At 49.9% G+C, this 12,191-nt stretch overlaps 1 protein-coding gene across 1 annotated transcript; it reads right to left on the bottom strand.

Moving 5' to 3' along the window:
- Positions 1 to 6,539: 6,539 nt before the first annotated feature.
- Positions 6,540 to 11,548, bottom strand: Aldh1b1 (aldehyde dehydrogenase 1 family, member B1). Its single transcript, NM_001011975.1, is given in 2 exon segments — positions 6,540 to 8,669; positions 11,482 to 11,548. A coding segment is annotated over 1 exon segment (1,560 nt). The 5' UTR covers positions 8,661 to 8,669; positions 11,482 to 11,548; the 3' UTR covers positions 6,540 to 7,100.
- Positions 11,549 to 12,191: the final 643 nt, after the last annotated feature.

Genomic DNA, 12,191 nt, shown 5'->3' with positions numbered 1-12,191 from the left:
CATAGTTAGGAGGAAGGTCCTAAACCCATGCCCACAGTGACACACTTCCTCCAAGGCCACACCTCCAAATAGTGCCACTCCCTGGGTCAAGCCTATTCACACTACCACAGGGGATCTACTTCTGTCTATATTAGAACTGGCCCCCTCGGTGCCCCCCATTGTGATTATCTCCGTGTCTGAGAGTCTGCTATTGCCGCTCCTGTGACTTGAGTAGGAGCTGACATGCTCAGATACTTGGTGAAATGACGTCGGAAGGCTGTCACCTTGGAGGCACCCAGCTGTGGAGAAGGAAGCAGAAGTACCTCACTCACCTGATAGCGGTTAGCACAATGTGTGGGTGATCCCTGGGTCACTTCAGCTCTGCCTTGGGTACAGGAGACCCCAGTGGAAGGGCCGGGTATGGAGACCTTCTGGGGCTGGGTACGTGGGTAAACGGTGCGTGCTGCATTGTCTGAGATGCCATCGATGTCAGAAAGAGTGGATCGACACGGTTGTTCATCCTAGTGGCTTTTCGCTCTGGGGAAAGCTGCACGGACCCCTTCTGAGACCTAGCACACACGCTGTGGCCGTCTCCATTTGGAGGCGTAATTACCCACCTACACGCTCAACCCTGACTTCATGATGCTGCAGCCCCTGCGCTCTGAGATGAATGAGATGAATGTTTTTAGGACAGACTCCTTGCTTGCTCCACCCTGGGAATGTGGCTTCAGCTGCTGTATCCATGTCCCACTCATCCACCTTAGTCATCCTGTGCGCATCTTTGTTTTTTTTAAAAAGATGTATTTATTATGTATACAGCGTTGCACCTGCATGTACACGTGCTGGCCAGAAGAGGGCACCAGATCTCATTACAGATGGTTGTGAGCCACCATGTGGTTACTGGGAATTGAACTCATGACCTCTGGAAGAGCAATCAGTGCTCTTAACCGCTGAGCCATCTCTCCAGCCCTTCTGTGTGCATCTTGTCCCCTTTTCTGTTTCCATTAGCTACTTCCACCAAACTGTCCTCACCTCTCCCACCTGGGCTGTAGTTACCTCTTTGCCTGGTCCTGACTTTGATGTTGTTTTGTTTTGTTTTGTTTTGTTGGTGTTGCTTAGAAACAGGCTCATGCTGTGTAGTTTAGACTGGCTTGGAAATCCATATATAGCCCAGGCTAGCCTTGGCTGACACAGTGCTGGAATTAAAGGTGTGTGTTCTAGCATGCTTAACCCTCTACCTGAAGGTGTTGGCTAGTTTTGTTTTATTTTGCTTGCATATATGTCTGCAAATGTCTTGCACACATTGCCCTCATGTAGTACCCACAGAGACCAGAAGAGGGCCTCAGATCCCCTGAAATTGGAGTTACAGATAGTCCTAAGCCACCACGTGGGAGCTGGCAACTGAAGCCAGGTCCCCTATGAGAGCAGATGCTCTTAACCACTGGACCTTCTCTCCAGCCCCGTACTCGCAGTTTTTAAACCAGCCCTAACTGTCCTCTATTCCCAGCCTGATCCTTCTAAGACTTCTGAACTTGTAGGCCCCACTATTCATACGTTTTAGAGATATAATCATTACTCGGTGCTCTCATTTCCCGGTGGACAGAGTGAGGAAGGGGATCAGGTACCAGAAGGATGCAAGTCACTAGGTGGGAGAATAAAACGTGTCAGGTTCCTGCTAGCTGTGGTGCAAGAGCCTACTGAAGGCTGAGCCACCAGCTGCCCACAAGAAGTTTAGAGAGAAAGCAGTAACATCCACGTAATTTTAAGTATAACATATTTAAGCTTTTTTATTTATTATTGTTGTTTATGCTCACTATGCCTAACCCATAAACTTGGCCTATCATAGGCATGCATAGGGAAAAGGCATGGCATGAGAGACCTAGAAGATAGAACCCATAAGACCCACATAAGAAAGCTGGATGTGGGGCTGGAGAGATGGCTCAGTGGTTAAGAGCACTGACTGCTCTTCCAGAGGTCCTGAGTTCAAATCCCAGCAAACACATGGTGGCTCACAACCATCTGTAATGAGATCTGGTGCCCTCTTCTGGTGTGTCTGAAGAGAGTGACGGTGAAGTCACATACATACATAAATAAGAAGGCAGCAGGGAGTAGCAGGTCACAGTGGTGCAAAACCAAACTGGGAAGCAGAAATGGATAGATCCCTGGGGCTCACACTGTCTAGACTGCCTAGCCTAATCAGCACGCCGCCAGCCAATGAGAAACCCTGGCTCAAAAATTAAGGTCGCTTTTATAGAATGGCATCTGAGATCCTCTGCCTTCCATGGGTACACATACTCACGGATGTTTATCTGCACAAACGTGTACACACATACACACAAAACCCAGTCTGAAAGTTGTCTTTGGGGAGTCTTGGAATGCATTCTTCACAGGTAAGAGGGTACCACAGTGATTCTAAAGCCTGCATTCCAGCCCAAAGGGATTCCCCTACTATGCTAGACCACCAAAAAGCTGGGTCTTAGTGAGGTTTTGCAACAAAATTAATTCCTATCTTTAGAAAATGCCACCCTCCTGTCTCCGAGGATTGAGGATGTAGGCCAGACAATCAGAGCCATGCAGCAGGGAACAGTCCCCTCTAATGACTTTCCTCATTCTCCAGCTTCTCTGGGAACTCATGAACGTTAAATCAGAGAGACTTATTATGTGACATTTTAATTAATTAAGGAAAACCACATTGCTCTGGTGTTTGCAGCTTAATGAATTCAGGACATGGAGCCCAGCACCAGGCTTGCCTCAGTGGTTCTGTAGGGCCGAATTCTCTCCTGCAGTGTGAACGTCTTTATAAGTCAAGGCTGCCTGCGAGCTCTGTCTTGGTGGCCCCAAGTCAATGCTTGGTGATCTTCATCTCCACACCACCCCCGTTCCCCATCCCCCACCCTTTGGCAGAGAGAGTTCTCACAATGTCCATCACTGTGGCTGGCTGTAAAGTGTCTGGAAGGCTGGATGCAGACACAGCACCGGTTAACAGGAGAGACTTCTGAATAGCTCCACTAGGGTCCTGGAACCAGTGCCCCGTGGTTATCGAAGGATGGCTGTATTATGTGTATTTTGCTCATGGTCTCCCTCCTCTGTCAACTGGGATTCACACAGTTTTTGTCCAGTTCCTGCTGTATCCCCAGCATCTAGCACAATTCCCAGCACACAGTGAAACACTTAATAAAAGGGTGTTAAATAAATAGACAAACTGACCACCTTCCTCTTGTCCTTAAGCCTTCTCCTCCAGCAAGGTTCCCTGTTTGTTTTATTCCTGAGACTGGTTCTCATGTAGTCTAGGATGGCCTCAAACTTGAAATATTGCTGAAAATAACTGTGAACTTACGGTCCTCCTGCCTCTGCCTCTAGAGTGCTTAGATTGCAGGTGTTGTCACCATGCCTGATTATATGTGGTACTGGGGACCAAACCCAGTGTTTCATGCATGCTAAGTAAAGGCTCCCTTTTACAGTGGCTGGCACCCCATATGCACCCCAACCAAAAGAGCCACCTTAGACTCTCCTCTTGCACCAATCTGTCTGTTAGCTTACCCTGCCTCATGGTTGGCCAGGATCTCCCACTATGCCACACCCTGGTCAAGCAAACGTCTCAGCAGACAGAGTAGCAGTGTCTTACACAGTCTGCCCCAAGTCCACTGTCCACACAGAAGCATAGTGGCCTTTAGAAAATGAATAGGAGCCTTTGCCTGCCAGGGCTTCCTACTGTGGGGCTTGGTTCCTAAGGGTTCAGGCTAGTGTTCCAACCCCTGCATTAAGAGCTTCCTAGTCTCCCTGCTCCTGTGGGGACAATTTATCTGTTTCTGTCTCTGAGTTATCATGGGCTCTGCCCTTCCCTTTCCCAGAAGGCCTACACCTTACCAATGGTCTTGTCGCCTCCTCATCCATTAGGATCCTGAGTCCCATTCCTGCTGGGCTTTGCCCTTGTGGTGAGCAGAGTGGAACAGGCAGAGGAGAGAGAGGAGGGTTTAGGTTGTGTCAGCTCTACTTAGCTGCTTAATAAACGTTGACAACATGGAATACCCAAGGGCAGACGGGAGCTCTGGGTGAACTGGCGGTGCCTTGTGGGTACTTGGAAAACTCATTCCTTTCCTCTCGTGGCCTCTTGATGCCTTGGTCTCTGCACTCCTATTGCCACCGCACGTGTCATCCTGTTCTGTAATTGTCTTGCTTACAAAGTGTGAGCCCCTCAGGGCTGTCCGTCCAATTCACTTTCTCCCAACGGTCCACCTACAATCAGGACGTTTATCTCTTTCAGATCAACGACTGGTCTGAGCAAATTTGGTAAAATTGGGGACCACCAGAGATCAGCCTTGTATGTGTCATGATGTCGATCCTAATGAAAGTTCCTAGGTGCTACCAGAGCTGACAAGAGCAGGTGTGGCTGAGTGGATTGGCCACAGATGTGGGCACAGAGGCTTCGTTAGGTGGGCTCCTATGTGTACTACCTTGTCTGTCCTTTCAGGCATGCTCGTGAGAAACTGACCCAAATAAGCTGCGTAGTAAACCTCTCGGAGCTAAAGGCATGGGTCTGTGGTTAGGAGCACTCACTGTTCTTCCAAAGGACAGGAGTTCAGTTCCCAGCATCCACGTCAGGCAGCTCACAGACACCTGAAAGGCACCTGTTGCCCTCTCCTGGCTTCTGTGGGCACACACGGCATGCAGGCACAGGCACACATACATACACATAAATACATCTTTAAACTGAAAAAGGAAACCTCTCAGTTTCTACCTTGTACTGGGAAAATAAACAAACACAAATCAACTCTCTTGCTTTACAGAACTGTGTTAAGGCCCTAGTGGCTCGTGAAGAGACCTGGCATTGTGCTTGACCAAGTAGGAGTTCGGTGGGAGTCTGTAGAATGGGTGAATCGATGCACGGGTGGCCTCCAAACCACAGTACCTACCACCACTCAGCCTGGCAGTCCAGATCTGCTGCTGCACTTTGCTGATGCCCAGAGACACCTCCCTTCCTCATTTGAGAGGATGCAGTCTATTCGTGGCAGTGGGACGTGAAGCCCCGGCCACCCTGTGTCCACAGTGAGGAAGAAATCAATAATAATTCACATCAGGCTTTCTTCTTCTTCCCTTTCTAATTCAGTCTGGATGCCCAGGCCAGGGCATGGCACCAGTTATGTTTAGGGCAGGTTTTCCTAATATGGCTCAACTCTGGGAGGCTGAGACAAGCCAGTTAAGTTGGCAATGAAAATTAGCCATCGGGGGTTGGGGATCTAGCTCAGTGGTAGAGCGCTTGCCTAGGAAGCGCAAGGCCCTGGGTTCGGTCCCCAGCTCCGGAAAATAAAATAAAATAAAAATAAAAAAGAAAATTAGCCATCATACTAAGAAACCTTCACTACTGTGCCATGGGCGGGGGGTTACCCTGGGTGAGGGGGTTACCCTGGGTGAGGGGGTTACCATGGGCGAGGGGGTTACCCTGGGTGAGGGGGTTACCATGGGTGAGGGGGTTACCATGGGCGAGGGGGTTACCATGGGTGAGGGGGTTACCATGGGTGAGGGAGTTACCATGGGTGAGGGGGTTACCATGGGTGAGGGGGTTACCATGGCCTCTTACGAGAAGTAAATAGAGGATATCGAGTCAGGGTTATGGAAGCCTTAGAAAAGTCTCACAGGCATGATGTCCTAGAAAGGAAGAAGAGACCCAAACAAACCTACAACCCTTGAGAAGCAGCTTCTGACCAAACTCCAGTCACGGCCTTCCTTACAGTAGTGAAGGAGATAGACTTCAGCCGGGGGAGAGGTGGCTTAGCATCCACAGAGCCCTGAATCTGACCCACAGTGCCTCATAAAACTGGGTGGGTGTGGAGGTGCAGACCTGTAATCTCAGCACTCAGGAGGTGGAAGCAGGACACCAGAAGTTCAAGGTCATCTTTACCTACATAGAAAGTTCTGAAAAACAGAATCGTTTTGATAAGAGGTCATGGAAAAGATGACCAGGGCATAGTATTCACAAGGTGTAGCATTCACAGATTGCAGTGTTCACAGGCTGCAGAGTTCACTGGGTGTAGCATTCACAATGAGCAATGTTTAAAACTTGGAGTGGTCTGGAAGCACCATGATCTATCACCAATAGAAGACAAGGAGACAACTGGACTTCAGCTTCTGACCTTGACCCACAGGCTTGGATTTTCCTTGATGACGATGACGACGATGACGACGACGACTACTACTACTACTACCACACACACACACACACACACACACACACACACACACACTTGCATGTGCACAGACAACAAGACTGACAATAAACAGTGAATTCTGAGGCTCGAAGGTACCCAAATCCCTCCTGATAAAGTGATTTAGTAGAGGTTAGGAGGATGGCAGTGGAAGGCCCTAAATGACATGTATGGACTTGCTCTAGTTAGGAACTACAGCATTTCCCATGGGTCTTTGTGCTTAGTTATTAGAGAAATAAAAAAGAAACCTAGAAACAGGGGGACGTGGGGGTGGAGATTACTACCTGGGTCTTGTCTGGGCCAGAGACAGTAAAATGTTCAGCATAAAGAAAAACTTCAATATAGATGTGCAAATGGTACACTGAGCTTATTTTAATTTTAAAAATGAAATTAATTCCCATACCCTAATTAAGTGCACAATTTGGTAGTAGATCAGTACAATTGCAAAGTTGTCCAACTGTGCCCATTGCCCAATTCCGTAACGTTTTCAAAACCTCCCCAAGAGGAGCCCCATATCTGCAAGCAGTTGTTCCCTTATTCCCCTCCCCCAAGTCCCTGCAAACACTGATCTACATGAGGCCAGCGTCCTTCACTAACATTCTGATTTCGAGGATCGTTCATGTTGCACCTGGACCAGTCCATCATTCCTTTTCATGGCCAGTCAATGGATTTGAACACGCCTTCTGGAGACTCCTAAGGTTCCCTGGCAATAACTCCTCAGTGAGGTGGACTCAGGGATGAGATGGGCTGCACTCTGAGCCCAGCCACCAGCTCTGCTTTAAATAGAGTAGCTCTGATTGGACTACTTTACTCGTTGACACTTCTTGTAACACTTCACTAGGAACTCGGGCTGAAACCAAATTTTGGCTGGATGTCGTGGAGCTGCAGGACAGGGCTGGGCCTCCAAGGTGGCCGATCTCAGGAATTCTTCTCAGAAACCTTGATGGTGACAGTCTTCACCTCCGTGTAGGCTTTAAGCCCATCTTCCCCCAGCTCTCTGCCATTGCCGGATTCCTTAAAGCCTCCGAATGGCGTGTGGCAGGTGACGATATTGTAGGTGTTCACCCACACGGTCCCGGCTTGCAGGGCCTGGGAAAAGTATAAGGCCTTGTCCAGGTCTCGGGTGAATACAGCCGCAGCCAAGCCGTACCTGGTATTGTTGGCTCTCTGGATTACTTCCTCGATCTTCTTGAACTTGAACAGAGGCTGCACAGGCCCAAAGATCTCCTCCCTGGCGATCCTCATGTCATCCTGAACATTCCCAAAGACTGTGGGCTTGATGAAGAAGCCGCGTTCCCCGAAACGCTCCCCACCACAGAGAAGCTTTGCCCCTTCCTTCTGTCCAAGCCGGATGTAGCCCAGGATCTTTTCAAATTGCTCCTTGTCCACCTGAGGTCCCTGTTGAGTGTCCAACTCAAAGGGGTTCCCCACTTTCCTCTTCTTGGCCTTCTCCACAGTTCTCTCGAGAAACTCATGATAGATGGACTCTTCCACGAATGTCCGGGATCCTGCACAGCAGCACTGACCCATGTTGAAAAAGAGGGCTTCGTGACACTGGTCTACGGCGTGATCCATGTCAGCGTCTGCCAGCACGATGCTGGGGCTTTTCCCACCCAGCTCCAGGGTGACTCTCTTGAGGTTGGAATCACCGGCGGCCTTCTGAATCAGGTGGCCCACCTCGGTAGAGCCGGTGAAGGCGACTTTATCCACATCCATGTGCTGGGCAATGGCTGCTCCTGCAGTGGGGCCGTAGCCGGTGATGATATTCACCACTCCTGGGGGAAACCCCGCTTCCTTGATGAGGGAGGCCAAGTACAGAGCAGAAAGTGGGGTTTGCTCTGCCACCTTCATGACCACGGTGTTGCCTGTGGCGAGTGCTGGGGCCAGCTTCCAACCCTGCATGACCAATGGGAAGTTCCAAGGGATTATCTGGCCACAGACACCCACTGGCTCATGGCGGGTGAAGCAGAAATGTTCGCCGTCCATTGGGATGGTCTTACCATGCCATTTGTCAGCCCAGCCAGCAAAGTAACGGTATACCTTGATGACTTCATCCAGGTCCAAGACATAAGACTCCTGAAAAGGTTTCCCATTATCCAGGGTCTCCAGTGAGGCCAAGTACACTCGATCCCGTTCCACGAGATCAGCTAGGCGGTTCAGCAGCCGGCCCCGCTCTGAGGCATCCATCCTGCGCCACGGGGACCCCAGGCGGAAGGCTTCTCGGGCTGCTCTCACAGCCAGATCCACATCTGCCCGGTCACCTTCAGCCACATGCCCAATGACCTCGCCTGTCGTGGGGTTCACCGTGGGGAAGGTCTTTTTGCTGACCGCATCATGCCACTCGTTGTTGATGAACAGCTGGTTGTAGCGAATCTCTGGGTTTGGGATTGGGTTTGGGAGAGCAGCCGCTGTAGAATATGAGGTGGTCCTGCCCTGGAGGCAGAGGAGCCGGGGCACCAAGAATCGGGCGTTCAGCATCCTGAGGACCTTGGAGCAGATAGAAACAAAACCAAGCTGAGTGGGAGGGAGTGAACAGAGCTACCCCGAGGCCCACTAATATGAAGAAGTGTGGCCTCCTAAAGCAGAGGTTGTGCCGGAAGAAATCTCTAGACCACGCATCATGTCCCCTTCAAGTCTGGTCCACTCTTTCCCCTCTTCTGGGTCTCTATCAAATATCATCAGCTCTGTGCAACCCTTCTTGGTCTTCCTATTGCAGTGTTTGAAAGGGACCGCTGACTCATCACAACGCTAACGTCCACATTTCTGGATGGAAATGTAAGGTGCTAATGAGACACACCAGGCATGAACTTGTGCATGGTTTGATAGGACATTTGAGGAAAAGCCCATACCACACTATGAAAATGAGGCAGAAAGCCCAATCTGTGTGACAGAAGCCTGGTCCTCTGTGAACTTCTAATGTTTGAACAGCTAAACTACTCTCCAGCCCTGCTCTCTCCCCGTTGGAAATGGCCTGACCTTTAATAACCTGCCCCTGCTACAAATATGTGTTTCCGCTTAGTTCCCTATCTGGGAACATCAGAACACCAGAATCAGGAACTTCGATAACTGGCGGTATAGCTCAGCTGATAAGAGTGCTTGATTAGCAGCACATCTGAAGCCCTAGGTTCGATCACCCTATGACATAAACCAAGCATAGGGCTCATCCCTGTGACCCTGTCACGTAGGTGGAGGTAGGAGGATCAGGAGTTCAAGGCCATCACTGGCTTCACAGTGCGCTTGAAGACAAACTCTGATACATAACAGGCTCTGTCTCAATAAACAAAAGCAAAAACAAAGCAACCTCGGGACCCCTCTAGAGCTGCCCCCCGAAACTCCAAAGTATGTTTCTCAAGCTCATTCACCATGTGCTGATTTTACGTGCATAAACTTCGTTGTCTCTTAGCATGTTAGTAGGGTGAGCGCCTCTGAGGCAGGGATTTTTGTTGCTATCATTCTGTGCCCTGCTAGTGTCTCAGACCCCAAAGGAAGGGACTCTGAGGGACCAGAACTTCTCCAAGAAGCCCCCTTCTGAGAGTGACAATACCCTGGGGCTTCAGAAGACACCCGCCCATCCAATAATTTGTATCACAGCTAAAATTTGCACATGCACACCTCCTGGCTTGTGTTTTACCTTTTCTATAAAATTTTAGCATGGCTATAGGCAAGGCCAAGAGAAAGTAAGAACTTTTCTTTCCCTAGTTCTGGCCTAAACCACACATAAAGCCCTTCTCAAGCTGGATGCTCGAACCCACAGCGATGACCAAACAAGCCCTTGGAGGTCCAAGGCCAGCCTGGTCTACAGCGTGAGACTCTGCCTCAACAAAACAAACAACACAAAAATTATTAATTCCGCTCTTCCATTGGATCCACGTCTATGGTTATGTCTGGTCCTGGTGTCGACCTATGCCTGAGGCGCGGTAGCTATGCAACAGGTATATGAAGTGACACGCCAAGGGAACATGGAGATTTCCACAAATGCCACTGAAGAACTGGCCTAAGATCTGAGCAAGAACTCTAGAGACTTGGGACCCAGTTCCCTCAAATATAGAGTTCCCTGGGGTGGTGTTGAATGGGGTCTTATGTGTAGAAAACCAGAGATACTCCACTCTAATGGGCATCAGAAACCAACCTGGCAGAGCCCCCAAACCCCAGCACAGTGTGGGACAGGGGTGCAAGTCAAGCATCAGCTGGGGTGGGTCTGTTTATTGTCATCTAAAACAGCAGTGACTTTACTAAAACAACGGGATAACATGATAAAATGTAAACTTATCTAGAATTGCATAAAGGACTGTTAGCTGCTGTTTCTACTTCCTAGCTTAGTTACAGAGTTATTCTCTGGCCAGGATAGAAACATTGTGCCTTTTCTGCCTTCCTCAGAATCTTGCTCCACCCAGCAGTAAAATGTAATTGCACCAGCCTGACCCCGGCCCTCTGAGCCTTTTCAACCCTCTGCACAGGGAAAGAAACAAAGAACTCATCCAGGAAAGGGAGGCTCCAGCCAGGTCCTTAGCCATATAGAAATCAATGCCGACAAGAAAAAAGCCCTCCTGGGGGAACCTGAACCAGCAGGCCTATCAGGGACATCTGCTTTGTACAGGGATCTGCACCTTGTAACCAAGAAGCCAGGACCTGTGGGAGGGGTGGGGGAGTGGGGTCAGTCAGTTTAAAGTGGTTAAGCCCGCAGGAACTAGGGTGATCCCAGCTAACTGGGTAGCAAATTGCTCTTAGGCTCAGGACCTTCATGGGGTCCATTGAAAGCCATTGCTTTCATTTTGCACATAGGAAAGTCTCTGGTCACAGGTTATCCCACTTTACAGTTTGTAGTTTACCTTCTCTCTGTAAATTCAGCAGTCTCCCTGCACCCCTCAGGTTGAGTAGAACAGATATTGATGGCTACTCTAGAGGGGACCACAGAGGTTCAAGTACAGTACTCTCTCATCCTTGGATTCCCAAAGGCCTAGCTTTGCGGCTCCTCCCGAATATCAGATACTCAGTGCCCACCGAGTCAAAGGCCTGCAGTCAGGCCCCGGAAACACCCACTTAAGCGAAGAGAGCTCCGGTCCTGCCTTTTAAGCGAAAAGAGCTCGGGTCCTAGCCTCTCCATTTATGACCAGTGGCTCTCGCGCCCGATAGGAACAAGATGGGAAGATTTGGAAGGTTCTGAGTTTTCCCAGCCCCCCAGTGTCTCCCCGATAGGAAGCGGCGTGCAAAGGGCCCTGCAGTGCATCCAGGAGAGACCCGCCATTCCGGGACCGAAGGGGTGGCATACGCTAGCATGGGGGAGGGCGATGGTAGCTACCTGCGGCGGTCTGGGGCTCAGGCTTCGAGTCGCGCTCAGGCTCAAATTCTGGTATCAGTTAGCTTTCTCCGGTCCTTTCAGAAGCTGTGTGGACCCGCCTCCGTGCAACCGCTAGGCAGCCAATGTGGTTCCGTCACCAGCTAAGCTCCGCCTGCTCCCGGCACGGCCCACCACTGAGGGATCTCAGCTCAGCACCCTGATTTAACCCATCCTACCATCTTAGGTCCAGCACCTGCACCTTCCAGAGGTTTTGATGGGATTCACCTAGGGTACGCAGCTCAAGTCTGAGAGACTAAGGCAATCAAAAGAGGGGCCCAGAGAGGGTCAGGGTTTTCCTAGGATCACAAGTCAGGCTCCATCCTGGAGACCCTCCTTTTAAATATCAACCATTTGCAGACCTTGTTGGAAGAGCATCAGTTGATCAGCATTTTTGAGCCTGTTTGACTAAGACGGTACCGAAAATTCTTGTTCTGAGAATCATGAGCAGATGGGCTACACTTCAAGCAAAATGGGCTATGTTGTTTATAAAGTCTACACTGACCATTGATCTCTACTTTCGAACTGAGGGTGGACAGTTGGGCCAAGACACAGAGGGTTTTGCAGGAACTGAAGGTTTTAAAATATCATGGGCTGGGGATTTAGCTCAGTGGTAGAGCGCTTACCTAGGAAGCGCAAGGCCCTGGGTTCGGTCCCCAGCTCCGAAAAAAAAG

This window comes from Rattus norvegicus, chromosome 5 (genome assembly GCF_036323735.1).
Source record: "Rattus norvegicus strain BN/NHsdMcwi chromosome 5, GRCr8, whole genome shotgun sequence".
Classification (NCBI taxonomy): Eukaryota; Metazoa; Chordata; class Mammalia; order Rodentia; family Muridae; genus Rattus; species Rattus norvegicus.
Note: the sequence above shows the minus strand (reverse complement) of the source record. Positions and strands in the feature narration are given on the sequence as shown.